General features: G+C 37.5%; 1 protein-coding gene across 5 annotated transcripts in view; it reads right to left on the bottom strand.

Moving 5' to 3' along the window:
• The window catches only part of aplp2 (amyloid beta (A4) precursor-like protein 2), a 123,747-nt gene that overhangs the window by 18,367 nt on the left and 89,211 nt on the right, over nt 1–16,169 (bottom strand). For all 5 annotated transcript variants that reach the window (XM_073851040.1, XM_073851036.1, XM_073851038.1 and 2 more), the window contains 6 exons: nt 12,558–12,691; nt 12,375–12,449; nt 12,131–12,289; nt 9,084–9,212; nt 6,153–6,252; nt 1,703–1,876 (listed from right to left, as the gene is read on the bottom strand). In XM_073851040.1, coding sequence (XP_073707141.1) covers nt 1,703–1,876; nt 6,153–6,252; nt 9,084–9,212; nt 12,131–12,289; nt 12,375–12,449; nt 12,558–12,691 — 771 coding nt within the window. The remainder of the gene's footprint in view (nt 1–1,702; nt 1,877–6,152; nt 6,253–9,083; nt 9,213–12,130; nt 12,290–12,374; nt 12,450–12,557; nt 12,692–16,169) is intronic.

Below are 16,169 nucleotides of genomic sequence, written 5' to 3'. Positions count from 1 at the left end.
TGGACTTCGGGGCTTCATTCGGCATTTAGAAAATGTTAATGCGAACAGGCCTCATGCTCCCAGAGAGCTTCACCTGAACGGCTCTGAGAGAGAAAAGCTATAAAGCTGACTTCTAGTACTGGCTCAAAAGAGACACTTTAAACAAGAGCCAGACAGAGAAAAACGCCATAAGAGTAATGTGTGAGCAAGGTACTGCTGGCTGAACTTTTCCTGGAAAACTTCCAGCGCACATTTCACCCCAAAATAAAATGGAAAACTTTATTGTGTGTGAAGAAAATTATATTTTAGGGCCATTAAAGGAGTAGTTCACTTTCAGAACAAAAATTTACAGATAATGTACTCACCCCTTTGTCATCCAAGATGTTCGTGTCTTTCTTTCTTCAGTCGTAAAGAAATGGTGTTTTTTGAGCAAAACAGTTCAGGATTTCTCTCCACATAATGGACTTCTATGGTGCCCCCGAGTTTGAACTTCCAAAATGCAGTTTAAATGGCTCTAAATGATCCCAGCCGAAGAAGAAGGGTCTTATCTAGTGAAACAATGGGTTATTTTCTAAAAACATTTACAATTTCTATACTTTTTAATCTCAAAAGCCTTGCCGAGCTAGACTAGAGGAGCATTTGAGGTTGAAAAGTATATAAATTATAATTTAATTATAGAAAATAACCCATTGTTTTGCTGGATAAGACCCTTCTTCATCGGCTGTGATCTTTTAGAGCCATTTGAAGATGCATTTTCTATGCAGTTCTATGGAACTCGGGGGCACCATAGAAGTCCATTATATGGAGAGAAATCCTGAACTGTTTTACTCAAATGACTGAAGAAAGAAAGACATGAACATCTTGGATGACAAGGGGGTGAGTACATTATCTGTAAATATTTCTTCTGAAAGTGGACTACTCCTTTAAGATGTACGTTTTTTTGTACGTTCAAACTTTACTTTAAATGTATATATATTTTGGGATAAAATATGCTCCTGGCATGTAGGTAATAAGTTGAAGTTCTCTGACTGGCGTCATGCCAAATCCTTGCAGAATATTGCTTGCTAATGAATGCCAATGAATATATTGCTTTACAATATGCATCTCCTATCACATAATATAACTATATCACATGGAAATATTATTCCCATATAGTTGATAAACTCTATATTGCTATATTACATTATAACAATGGTCAAATTAAACATTTGCCTTCCGTGTTTTAAGTTAGATTATAGTTAATTTAGCTAACCATTTAGCCTATTAAGCCAGCATATCCTCCTCGAGTTACTACAGGAAATCATATGCAACCTCAGTTTTAGATATGGCAATAAAAGTATAGTACTTGAAATACGATATTCAATAGGAAGTGGAAAATGATATTCAATTATTATTAGCTTATTTTCATTTTAAGCACTAAAGCAACAAGATATGTTGGCATAACCCTGATGAAAAACAGTCTAAACTGATTTGCTGGTCTGCCAAACTGTCTGTTTTCAGGTTAGAGAAGGGGTTTGGATTTTTTTTAAGTGTACAGGCTTAACTCAGGTTGGGAGATCAGCTTAAACTAGTTAAGAGCAGGCTGGGTTAACAGTAAAGGGGGTAGTAGTGACCTGACACTGACGCAAAACCTGCCTCAGCAACAGTGCCATATTGAGAGACCTTGGTGAGCAACCACAAGCCTTAACGGTCTGCCTGGTGTAAATTTAGACAAGAAACGTACCCTCGGGTTCAGCGGGGGAGCCCAGAGATGTGACCTGGAAGGGGCGGAAGGGCTTTCCTTCAAAGGCAGGAACCTCCACGCTCTCCTCAGAGGACACAGTAACATCAGGCTGAGATTCAGAGATGGAGGACAGGAACTGGTCCATATCTGCCTTTTGATCCTGCAGAAGTTCATCTAAATTGGGAGAAACATAGAGGACCTTGGTTAAAAACAGCAAATCACAGGAGGGAAGAGATGGAGAAATGGATCCGTTCCCAAAACCATTAAACGAGGCACGAAGCAGTCATAAACGCGATCAATTATCCATTACAAGTTTCCGTACTGTTGCGCTTCCAGGCATCGGTGAAGCTAAAATGACCCTATCTTCTTCTCTAAACTTGCAAAAACATTCTGCAGAGAGTCTACACATCTTTACACACTAGTGGGAAAATGGAAGAGTCTTGACCCAGTTCTGTCAAACCCCACATACTAGTCTCATCTATGCTACGCAATGCCACGGCTTCTCTCATAAAATGAACGAAAAAGATGAAAAAAAAAAAAAAAAAAAAAAAAAACATGTGCAGAAGGGCGTCTCTGGGAACAGCTTGACTGTTTCCACCTGAAACAATGAGGACAGTGCAACAAACACTTCAAGAACAGTCTAATTTACTTTGATTGCGGTGAGATGTTTTCAAGCTGTGCGCTAAAAAGAGAAGCCAAATTACACTGTAGTGTGTGTGCGTGAGAGAGAGAGCGCTAAATACTGAAGCCAAGCTTTTCATACAGGTGTAATTATCTTGGCATCTGAGATGCAGAGAAATTCTGCAGTTGTTTAGGGGACTAAAAGCTCAAAGCAGGAAAAAAAAGAACACATAAAATAGACTGAAAATCTTTATACAGCTTTATCCATAAGCTCATCAGAGCTCAGTTTGTTAGTTCTTGTGAAAGCCATTTTTTTTTTAACTTGTATGCACACTAGAAAACTTAAGTGGGGTTCAGTTCACGTGAACTCTAGTATGGTTCGCGATTTGTTTTAATCCAATCTGACCTAACTTGCAGGAACAGATCAGTACTGATTACATACTGTCTTGCTTATATAAAGGGAGTGTTCAGCCAAAAATGAAAATTCTGCACTAATTAGACACTGCCATGTTGTTCCAAACCCGTAAGACCTTTGTTCATCTTCAGAACAAAAATTAATCCATTTCTGATGAAATCCAAGAGCTTTCTAACTGCAATGCAACAAATTCAAGGCCCAGAAAGGTAGTAAGGACATTGTTAAAATAGTCCATGTGGCATCAGTGGTTTCACCATAATGTTATGCGAGAATACTTTTTGTGCACAAAGAAAACAAAAACATATTTTTTAAATATTTTATTCTCATGCGCGTCAGTCTTTGACGCGCGTTCATGAGAGTACCACAACGCATTCTGGGCCTTGAACGGGTCTCGGATTTGATCAAAAATATCTTCATTTGTGATCTGAAGATGAATGAAGGTCTTACGGGATTTGAATGACATGAGGGTGAGTAATTATGCCGTGTTCCAGGCAACCCGTTAGCCGTGTTTTTCCAACCTTCTACCCGTGAAAGTGCAGTGGAGCGGCAGTCAAACCCGTGACTTCCCACCTGTGAACTTGTACTAAATGGATGTACTCCCAGTTCCGGGTGCGGTGTTTATGCAAGTAGTACACGGTGGAAAAATAGAGCTTAGGACAATATAACGTTGCAATCAAATGAATAATAATATAAAAATAATAAATGCGCCCAGGCAGTTTGGCGTGACTTGCCTGGAACGCTACAAAGTCGTGAGTCGTGATTTGAAGTCGTGATTCACGAGCTCAAAAACCTGCCTGGAACGCAGCATTAATGACAGAATTTTCATTTTTGGGTGAGCTATCCCTTTAAGTAACGGATTATTGAAACTGGAAAAAATTTAGGGTGGGGACTTGGTTGTATCAGTTGTTGATTAGATGGAGACAGAGCTAAAAAAAAACAATCTTGCAGTCAATTGTAAGAAATGCACTCGGATTAAAGGAATGGTTCGGAGTAGAATTGACTTCATTGCTATGCACTCCGAAGCCCATCTAAATACCCCATCCGAAGTTTTTTTTACCTTAGTCGAACATTTATGGAGATATTAGAGTTTTTCGAATTGCATGTAACAACAGTGAATGGTACATGTGATGTATCTCGTAAATTGCACCACTAAACGTGCAAGTAATCTTACCAAACTTGTACAGTAGTGTAAATAGGTTATGTACTCACAAAACGCTGCATCAGAACATTTGTAAGTCCACCATGAGTGTTTTAAAAACACGTTTTAGCCGATCCCTACTAGTCTCAAACTACAAATGGCGACACGTCGACGTCACTTCCCTGGTTTGAAAAAAGCACGTAAAAGTCCTCCTACTACATCTGTGTGCATGTCAACTTGTAGGAGGACTTTTACGTGCTTTTTTCAAACCAGGGAAGTGACGTCGACGTGTCGCCATTTGTAGTTTTTGAAACTAGTAGGGATCGGCTAAAACGTGTTTTTAAAACACTCATGGTGGATTTACAAATGTTCTGATGCAGCGTTTTGTGAGTACATAACCTATTTACACTACTGTACAAGTTTGGTAAGATTACTTGCACGTTTAGTGGTGCAATTTACGAGATACATCACATGTACCATTCACTGTTGTTACATGCAATTCGAAAAACTCTAATATCTCCATAAATGTTCGACTAAGGTAAAAAAAAAAAACTTCAGATGGGGTATTTAGATGGGCTTCGGAGTGCATAGCAATGAAGTCAATTCTACTCCGAACCATCCCTTTAAGTTAAGATGGAGTTATAACCTTTGATTAAAAACTATAGGGTCAATAAAAAAAAGGGAGAAAAGAGATGCAAGCATGGATAAACTGTTCACAATAACCCATAACATGCATTAAAAAAGCACTTTATGCTGATTTTAATATGCAAAATGCCAGTGAAGAACTACACTATCCATAATTCTGCACAGAGATCCACCAATCAGAGTTGTTGTCATTATGGGAAAAAAAAATTACAAATGATACAACAAAGAAGGGCTGCACGATAAATCGAAATTAAATTGCTGCGATTGTCATGTGTATCTTTCAATCTCCATCCGAAGGCCAGAGAGCGCTCTCATTCTCGCATGGAAACTCCAAATATGCCTGAAGAAACATAAACTTCAGCTACATAAACATAAGATTTAACGGCTTTCATTGACTGAACATGACTAATAAACACACGACTACGACAATGTATGGTTTATCCAAGTTCTTCTTATTATATCTTTCTTTATAATACAGTATATATAATAATGCAAAGCCTTTTTCACTGCTTAATGGAATATATCGCGTGCTTTATTCTGTGCAAGATGACACATCATCTCACAGAAGGATTTATTTAAAACACTCGACTGATGTTATGAAGTGAGTTTGGAGTAGAAGTATGTTATTAAATGTGGTATTTTCACATGCTTTCAAATGTAGCGCCATTTACTACACAGAGTCGTAGTTCACTGAGAAACTATGCAAACAGCTGTCATTATTGCAAACGATTTCTTTTAATTTTAAAATTGCACGAATAAATTGGCTGCGATAATGAATGCGAGTGAACTACGGCTCTGTGTAGTAAATGCTGCTCCATCTGAAAGCACCTGCTGGAGATTTACTACTGATTACGCAACCGGCTTTACTGAAAAAATGCACATGACAATAGCCTTCGATTAATCCTGCAGCTCAACAACAGAGTCTTCCAACAGCTGAGTATTTTGCAATTAAGAATTTTAAACTCATTAATGATTGTTTCCTGGGATTGTAGTTCATTCCCTTATATATACACACAATTGATTTTGTCTATGTTTAAACGCATTAATTTTGCTACAAATCAAAGTTTGCAATTTTGTGATTCATCTTAAAGTATGTTGATTTGGTTCATGGCTTAAAATTCTTTTTAAATTCCCTGTGGAGTAAATGAATGAGAAAAATGCTTCCAGAATCAAAGGCATTAAAAAAACTGGATTGGTGCACTTGAGTTTTGCAAGCAAACATCTCACATTCTTGATCTCTTGCGGTGGATCTGTGGCAGACAGAAGCAGTGTATCCTCAGCAGCAGACGCTGTGGTGCGTTTACGGTCAGTAGTAAAACCAAACAGACAGAAACATGCAAAAAACATTGACTCTGACACCTTCTTCTGACTTGTTACCTAGCAACAAAGGAAAATACCTGCCACTAGTATTCACCGTGTTATTCAAGTTCATGCCGCAAATAATAAAATGTGACCAAAGGAAGTAGTAGTAAAAATATCAAGCATTAAAGAAGCGAGAGATTTAAACAATAAAACCCTGTAAATTGTGTCAAGAACATCTTTGAGTATCTCTTTTTCATTCATGTTGCATGTGCTCAAAAAACATCCATTTCCAGCATTTTTCCAAACCTGATCCAGATCTCCACACTTACCAATCTCATCCTGGATCTCCTCTGCAACGTAGGGCACCTTATAGAGCAGAGACAGGCTCTGGTTCATCCTCTCCTCAATCACCCGCAGGTGGGTCATCACCTAGGAAACCCAGACACACACTTTTAAAACAGAGGACCTCTTACGCAAGATGAGAGTTATAAAAAGGCTCCATTCTGCAGGATGGAACACGTCTGTGGTTGCGTTAAAGGCACGTAACATTAGATGGATTAATGTAACCAGGAAAAACACAAAAGCTTTGTGGCAGTCTTAATGCGTAAACAGTGAATAGAAGAAACAGTGTGACTGTGGGCTGTAAAACGTGTGAGAGTGTGAACGTATAAGCAACCACGCCTGGTTCTTTGTTGTCACTGCATTTGTGTGCAATGCTCAAAAGCCAGCAACAGATGGCAATGGAGGGTCTACTGTATATATCTGAAGAAAAAGGAGGGGGAAATTTCTCTAAAACGTCCTTGCAGACCCTTTGGGCGCCTGTCTGGACCTCAGAAAGTTCCTGCACACTGTATTTAGCTGTCACATTACTCTTACATTTGGGGATTCAATATTTAAAGGTATAGTTCACCCGAAAATACAAATTACCCCATGATTTACTCACCCTCAAGCCATCCTATGTGTATATTACTTTCTTTCAGACAAATACAATCAGAGTTATATTATAAAATGTCTGGGATCTTCCAAGCTTTATAATGGCAGTGAATGGCTGTTGAGATTTAAGTCCAATAAAGTGCATCCATCCATTAAAAAAAGTGCTCCATAGCTCCAAAGCTATAAATTATGTTTTTGTTAAATATAGATATTTTTATTATAAAAACACATCAATGTGCTTCAGAAGGCCTTTCTTAACCCCCGGAGCTATGTAGAATACTTTTTTTTTTTATGATGGATGGATGCAATTCACAGGACTTTCACACCCATTCACTGCCATTATAAAGCTTTAATACAAGTTTGATGGTATTCATCTGAAAGAAGAAAGTCGTATATATCTAGGATGCCTTGAGGGTGAGTAAATCATGGGGTAATTTTCATTTTTGGGTGAACTATGCCTTTAACCTGGAGGTTATCCTAACTTAATTGACATTATTTATAATGATTTTTAAGAACATTCTTTTTTTTTTTTAAATTCCAAAAAAAGATAAGAGCATTAAGAAATGTTTTTAAGGAATACTAAATATTCTTAACTTTATTAAGTTAGAAAATAAGTAGTATTATGTATTAAAACACATTATTTTCCACATACTGTACATTATTGTTGCTCCACCTTTCTGAAACACTGATTTTTACACAGCTCATCATTCTGAAAGCCAAGGTATTCTCTGATTGGCCAGCTATCCGGTGTATGTGATTGGTAGAATACATCAAGCATCGGATGGAAATGTTACGCCCCTTTACCAATGTTGTGATGCCCGACGACACGGCACGACGAGACAAAAGCAATAAAACCCATTATAAACCAGGCATTTGTTGGATCCAATGAGGACATAACTACTTTTTACACATTGCATCTGCATTTGTGATCATACAAACAACAAACACTACTCTACACTGCTCAAAACTCGCATTTGAATAGTCAGTAGCAAAATTCTTAAAATATGAAAATGTACTTACAGGCTGCGAGTCAGAAGCACCAGACTGTCCTTGCAATGTTAGAATTGCCCCACTTTATAGCCTTTACCCTTTGTGTACAGCTGGCATTGAAGGCTACTCTACCAGGTTCAGGAAACAGTCCTCCGTAAAATGCGCAGGACCTACTCGAATATTACGTTGTACTGTTCCAGAACGGTTTGTAAATATAACTTAACCACTGATTTCTAGTTGTGTCCTCATTTGAAAGGCTAAACAATGTATTTTGCTTTTGCAATGAAGCACAGTGTTTCCACAACATGGTGGCTGCAACAAAACTACAGCCAGTATAAAAAGTTACACCTTCGTTCTTTGCGTATAGATTTGGGCGGAGTTATGCAAATCTACCCACACAGTGACATAGACATGTGGGGGCGTGTCTAAACGAGCCGTTTTAGGAAGGCGTGGCTGAGTTTTAACTGTATATGTGACCCTGGACCACAAAACCAGTCTTAAGTCGCTGGGTTATATTTGTAGCAATAGCCAAAAATACATTGCATGGGTCAAAATTTTTTATTTTTATTTTATGCCAAAAATCATTAGGAAATTAAGTAAAGTTCATGTTCCATGAAGATTTTTTGTAAAATTCCTACTGTAAACATTTCAAAATGTAATTTTTGATTTGTAATATGCATTGTTAAGAACTTAATTTGGACAACTTTAAAGGTGATTTTCTCAGTCTTTTTGATTTTTTTGCATCCTCAGATTTCTGATTTCAAATAGATGTATCTCAGCCAAATATTGTCCTATCCTAACAAATCATACATCAATAGAAAGCTTATTTATTGATGTATAAATCTCAGTTTTGTCAAATTTAACCTTATGACTGGTTTTGTGGTCCAGGGTCACATATAATAAATATCTCTTTGGGTTTGAGACTTTAAGCATTGCAACTTTACAGATCTTATATGTCCACAAACAGCTTGTAACACTCCAAAGACAAAGGGAAACAAGAAACCACATCATATGACCCCTTTAAAGGAGAAGTGTGGTTAAAAAAAAGGTTTTACAAAAAAAAGCTACAAAATTGCTTCACTGCTTAATATTTCAAGAACTGCCTGCTAAATCCAAGTCATGTGGTGCAACCAACATGAAGGGAAAAAACTGGACTGACCTGTAAACAAGTGTTTAGCCAAAGTTTTTAGAACTTTTTGGTAAAATCATCCTGCAAATGGCTTATTTATGGTCTTTGAACATTACGCATAGCCCCGAAAGGCAAGTAAAGGAGAGCCAAATCTCAAAGCTGAGAAAAGATCACAGAAAACATGGGATTTTGATTGTGTGACACTGACTTGGGACTTCATCTGGGCGGCCTTCTCGGGGTCCACGGCGAGGACGTGCTGGTAGTGGCGGATGGTGTGCTGACGATCCTTATTCTCTGCACGCACGTACCTCTTCAGAGCCTGCAGGATACGATGGGGCTGCGAAGACAGAAAAAGAAGATAAATTGACCACAAAGGAGAGGGAATAAAAGGCAGGGTGAGTCAGGTGGACGTCTCCTTATGAGCTGGCTGATCCGTGAATCAGCGCTAGGATCAAAGAGCCGCAAGATCCGCAGGACAGAGAAATAACAAGAGGATTAGCAGAGATGCTGAAAACATGCCTGCTTGTGTGAGTCCGGCTCCAGCTCCCTTCATGCAAGTCATTTCAGAGGATTAAACATTACATAGGTGCACAATTCAAATTAATATCCTAAGTAACTGAAGCCGCCCTCCCCATTACGAGCTTTCATCAGGGTAATAGAGAACGGGTAATCCGCCACCATTAAATCACACAGCACTGAGAATAGACAGCCATCGCCCATCAGAGACTCAAGTATGAGGAGTGTAATCTGGTCATTATATGAGATGAGAACAATCCTTCAAGGAAGCACTTATCTCTCAAACTTCTTTCACTGACTCGCAGAGCGTGCATTTCTCACATGACCGCACATGATCCTTGATTATTTATATACTGGGAGTTATCTGTCAATGCTGGGTTCACTCCAAGTAAACAATGGGCTGGTATTTACATGTATCTCAAGTGATATGATCACACGTGGTCAACAGAGACAATACCATCCACACCTGGTACATATCTCAAATGCATCTCGTTTAACCATTTGTAATCAGCTTTTGAAATTGATGGGTCAACAACATGATAAATCTATTAAGTAGGGGTGGGCATAGATTATTTTTTTTAATCTAGATTAAATCTTGGAATTAATCTAGATTAATCTAGATTAAAATGGCTAATTTGAATTCTGCTGAAGGCATTCAGAATATGTGTGCTACCCAAATAATGACTAAAAGTAAGTCTTCGAGAACGGGCCAGGTGGCTCATTAGACCAGGCGCTCATCTCCTGTTTCCAAAATGCATCACAAACTGCTTGACGATTGCATTTACAACATAATTACCTATACAAACTTGTGTAACCATGTACTTCTGCGCAAAAGGCTGCACGACGTGTGCATTGTCGTTAAATACACAGACGCGCACGTGCATGGATTTCTGCGTGCATAGTCTTCCATTAAACTGCGTTGCTTTTAGAAGCGTCAATTCAGTTGTTGCTTATAGTTTAATGTCTTTATTTCGGGATTATCAAAGTAAATTATAACTCACGTGCCCCAGTAAAAAAGGGTCTAGCAACGCACCTGCCCTGAAGCGGCTTCATAGCTGCATCCATGTTTGCACGTCTCATTTGATGTGGTAATTTCACAGAAGTTGAAGACTCGTTCTCGCCCCCTACAGTGCAATTCGACTAGGTATACGTCATCCGCGCTAAAATATCAAGGTGAAAGTCATCATATCTTGCGTAGCTTAGACCCAGCTCCCAACCCAACTTTGAGAATAGATTAACAGCGATATTTTTTTTATCGCCCGATAAGAGTCTCACGTTAACGCCGATAACGGCCCAGCACTACTATTAAGTAATATATTAATATGCAATTTATGCATTCAGTGACTCAAATAAACCTCTATGTTGAGTAAGGTTTTACCAAAAAAGCTACAAAATTGCTTCACTGCTTAATATTTCAAGAACTGTCTGCTAAATCAAAGTCATGTGGTGCAACCAATATGGAGGGAAAAAACTGGACATCAGCTGACCTTAATGACTACGTGTCAAGATCAACAAGTCTCTTAAAATATCAGATCATTTGACCTCTTTATGACAAGGCAAAGTTAGTGTCATTTGGTGTACATTCCCAAAAATTAGGGATGCACCGATCCGTATCGGCCGATCACTTGCGCGTTTTGTCAGTAAAGCCGGTTCTGTAATCAGCGGTAAATGCCATCAGGTGCGTGATTTCACGTTGAGCCGTATATACTACACACAGCCGTTGTTTACTGATGAGCTGCGCACATTCACACTGATAATGAACATTGATTTGCGCAGCTCGTCGGTAAACAACGGCTGTTAGTTACACCACATGACATTTTTTAATGTAATTAAACTGAATCTTTTCTTGAAAAATATATTTTCAAAGCCATTTGAAATCAACATCAGCAATTTTTTCAAACTTGTTTAAAAGCAGATTTCAAATATTTCTTTTATGGACACACTCATTTGTCATGTAGTTTCCTTTTTTTTCTTAACTACTTAAAGGGTTAGTGCTTTATAAATACATTTTTAAAAAACTGATGGTTAAAACATGACATTTTTAATGTAGTTAAACTGAATCTTTTCTTGAAAATATATAATAAGTTTTTCAAAGCTATTTGAAATAAACTCATTTCTAAAAACTTGTTTTAAAGCAGATTTTAAAAGATTTCTTTTGATTATGGACACTTATTTGTCATGCGGTTTCCCTTTTTTTCTTGACTACTTAAAGGGTTAGTGCTTTAGAAATAAATAAATAAAAAAGTTCACCCAAAAATGAACCCGAATGCAATTCAAAGACCTTCGTTCATCTCCATAACAAAAAAAAAACAAGGCATAGACAGCAATGCAACTACCGCATTCAAGAACCAGAAACTGAAAGAGACACTCAAGAGAAGAAAATTGCTGAACAAGCCGTTATTTTTGTGTTCTTTGCACATAAAGTATTATCGTAGATTCATAACATTATGGTTGAATCACTGATGTCACAAGGACTATTTTAACAATATCCTTACTTCCTTTCTGGACCCTGAACATGATGGTTACACTGCTAAATATACAGGGTCATAAAGCTCTCAGATTTTAACAAAAATATCTTCATTTGTGTTTCTGAAGATGAACCAAGGTCTTACAGGTTTGGAATGACAAAATGTTCATTTTTGGGTAAATCCTAGTAAATAATACAAGTGATCAGATCACAAAAAGGAAGTTCATATGAGCTGCAAATGGGGTGTAATAGGTCATTGTGTATAGTCTCACCCTTGGTGGATCAGCCTGCAGAGCAGCTAGGTAGTTCTCCAGGGCAAGACGGCGGCGATCGTTCAGCATGGCCTCCACCCGAGCAAGATGAGTCTCCACCAGCTGCTGTTTCTCACTGGCTGCCTCCTCCTCCAAAGACTCCACCATAGCCTGGAAGTGCTGCAGAGAGAGTAATAAAAACCCTATAAATAAACAGTCATAAACTTGTACAAGATGTTCCTCTGGCACAGAAGCTGAGGTTTACCTGAATCAGTGTCTGTCTCTCAGCCTTGGGCAGGTTCCTGGCCTGGCTCTCAGCCTCCTCCCACTCCTTCCTCACCTGGTGAGAGCAACAAACCTGCATCACTTAGGGCTCAAATAATGGCTGGGATCTCACCAGCCACATGGAAACAACAATGTAACAATGCAAATGTGACATCTCACTCACCCTCTCCATGCGGTTGCGGTGTCTGATCTCAAGTTGCTCCTTGGCCTTCTGGAAACGGCTGTGCTCTTTATCATCTGCTGGGGTCTCGAAGTACACATCCACATCATCTGTGGGTTGAGGGGTGGGCGGCACGGCTGAGGGAGGAAAGAGAGAGAGTTTTAAATGGATGGCACTCCCAAGCTCTCTCCCAAACACCAAACAAGAAGCATTTTTAGGAATAACAGCATTGCAGAAGCGTAGGCTGTCGTTGACACATATGTACAGTACAGACCAAAAGTTTGGACACACCTTCTCATTCGTGTGTTCAAACTTTTGGTCTGTACTGTATATTTTTATTTATGTTTGTTAAAGTTTTTACTCTACATTTGTGCAGTTTTCAGTGGGTTAGTGATAATTTATAAATATATATAAATTAATAAATATTTTTTTTTAAATGGGCTTTTACACAAAAACTGCTTTTTATGTAAAATTCACTTTATAAAAGACCCACATTTCTAACTTTAATTCATGGGTATAACATGGATAATTTCACATGGTTTAGTGTAAGATTTTTGCCCATCTTTTGGAAAATCCAGTTTTAAAAGTAAAAAAAAAAAAAAAAGTAGGTAGCTGCAGAGCTCCACTATTTGCTATTTGACCACCTGAAAGATATTTTCACAAGTTTTTTCAGTTGAATTCATATCTACAGTACAGACCAAAAGTTTGGACACACCTGAATGAGAAGGCGTGTCCAAACTTTTGGTCTGTACTGTATAGTTTGTGGTAGGGGGGTGCTATATATATCGTCTGCGATAATATCGTACTTGTCATTTTAACGATGTTTGATTTGACATTATCAAGTATTTCGCAAAAATCATTCAAAACACCTACAGAGTGCAGGCATTACGCGACTAGACTAGTGCCAGTAACAGTGTGTTCTTTCACTACATGATTCAGTCTATTAAAACACACTTAGAATGATCACAAATTCAAGACATGGGGGCAGAAAATGTACAGATTTTACTTAAAATAGTTAATCAATTTCACACAGAGTGCCGTTTTTTCTCTAAAAATTGCCATGATTACAAATTGTGATACTGATTTTTTTGTTTTTACAGAAGTTCAATAGACAAGAAGTTACTTAAGAGACTTACGTTTTAGACAACATATTGCCTGTTTTTGCCAACAAAAATCTTTCCAAACACAGCCACAGCACTGTTTTGCATCTCTGAGATACATGAAGGTGTTTCATTCCTGAATGAATCAACTGTTTAAAGGACTCAGGGGCACCACAGAAGTCCATTATATGGAGAGAAATCTTGAAATGTTTTCCTCAAAAAACATAATTTCCTTACGACTGAAGAAAGAAAGACATGAACATCTTGGATGACAAGGGGGTGAGTACATTATCTGTACATTTTTGTTCTAAATGTGAACTACTCCTCTAAACGATTTTGTTCAATAGCAATGACTCCCTTATTAACAGTGACTTGCTGTCGCTGTTTTAATACCACATTTAAAGCATCTTTTCATTTTTTAATGAATTTCAAATATCAGTATTCAACGTTTTATGTTTAATATATCAAAGCATTATTTATGCATTTACAACTGCAGGTTAAACGCACTCATGACCTGCATTGAACAGCATCTAAATGCCACTTCAGATGAATTTTCCGTGTTTCCTCTCCATTGTAAACTTGAATTTTGATGATATTGATTTTATTTGGTTGGTCACAGCCAAAATGTCTTATTATTGTAATTCGCTGATTAAATGTAATAATTGGACTCAAAGGATAATGCACACTTCCACAAAAATTGCTTTTTAAAAGGTATCCATTTTAACTTATTGAAAAAGATTAATTCCTATCAGTGTGAAATTCATTTCCACCACACAGAAAATGAAGAATATTAAAAAAAATTAGGAGTCAGATGTCCATGGTAGTCCTTTAGATACCAGCACAATAACTCACTCAGCAATATACAGTCTAATTATCGTTATTGATAACATTGCAGAAAATATAGAGATAATGTGTCAATATCGCACACCCCTAGTTTGTGGAAAATGCAAATCTATAATGCATTGTAACAAGCTTAGTATAAAAAGTATCCTTAAAAATAAATTTAAACCGGACTGAAATTAAACTTGGATAAAATTTTCATTAGCTTAGCAACATGCTTACATCAACTTTTAGAAAATGTTTTTTGCGGGCGGAGCTTATCTGGTTGCAGAAAATGACGGATTTCAAGTAGCAGTCTATGGAGCCATGGAATAAAAGAATAAAAAAAAAGTACATTTGAGTTTATATTTCAAAATTCGGACTTTATTCTCGAAATTCCGAGATTAAATCTCACAATTCTGATAAGAAAAAAATACCTCGTCATTCTCTCAGCTCTGGCTTTTTTCCCCAAGAATTGACAAACTCACTATTGTTGAGTTAATTTGAGTTATAAAGTCTGAACTAGGAGATATAAACTTGCATATGTGAGAAAAAACTCAGAATTGTGAGACAAAATAAATAAATGTTATGTAAGATGTTAATAGTAATAGGTTTAAAATAATTACGTCATGCTGTAACCAGGGACTGAAATCAATTTTCACTCACCAGCCAATTTGGCTTCTACATTTTTAAGTTACAGGCCTTCATAACTTCTACTAGCAAAACAGTGCTGTGGCTGTGTTTGGAATGATTTTTGTTGGCGAAATGGAGCAAAAACAGCCAATATGGTGTTTAAAACATACGTCTCTTATTGTTTATTGAACTGTATAAAATCAATATCACATTTGTAATCATGCTGATTTTTTTTTTTTTTAAGAAAAACGACACTCTGTGCGTGATATTATAACTATATGAAATGATATAAATATACACATTTTCTGCCCCAATATCTTATGTGATTATGTGATCGTTCTTAATGCATATTAATAGACTGATTCAAGCAGTGAAAGAACGCACTCTTATTGCGCACACGCACTAAATTTGTCTAACCAGATTTCATCACATAGTCGTGAAGGCGTGCATTTCTGTAGGAGTGTTTTGTTTGTTTTTTGCAATATACTCCATAATGTCATGATGTCTCACAAGTTCAGTATTTGCGCTAAACCTGCGCAGATTTGGCTTGCATGAACTTCCTAGGACTAATACAATGGGTCTCCTAAGAACAGGATATTTGAATATTATTGTAGACATACTGTTTAATGGAGCACTCCACTTTTTTTGGAAATGGGCTCATTCTCCAACTCCCCCCGAGTTAATAAGTTGAGTTTTACCGTTTTGAAATCCATTCAGCCGTTCTCCTGTTCTGGCGATATCACTTTTAGCATAGCTTAGCATAGATCATTGAATCCTATTTGACCAATAGCATCGCGTTCAAAAATGACCAACGAGTTTCGATATTTGTCCTATTTAAAACTTGACTCTTCTGTAATTATATCTAGTACTAATGCAGGCGGAAAATCTAAAGCTGCGCTTTCTATGCCGTCTAATAGGATTCAATGATCTATGCTAAGCTATGCTAAATATCGCCAGAACAGAAGAACGGCTGAATGGATTTAAAAACTGTAAAACTCAACTTATTAACACGGGTTGAGCTGGAGAATGAGCCTATTTCCAAAAAAAAGTGGAGCTTTCCTTT

Source organism: Garra rufa, chromosome 11 (assembly GCF_049309525.1).
Source record: "Garra rufa chromosome 11, GarRuf1.0, whole genome shotgun sequence".
NCBI lineage: Eukaryota > Metazoa > Chordata > Actinopteri > Cypriniformes > Cyprinidae > Garra > Garra rufa.
The sequence above is the reverse complement of the archived record's forward strand: the minus strand, read 5'-3'. Positions and strand labels throughout refer to the sequence as shown.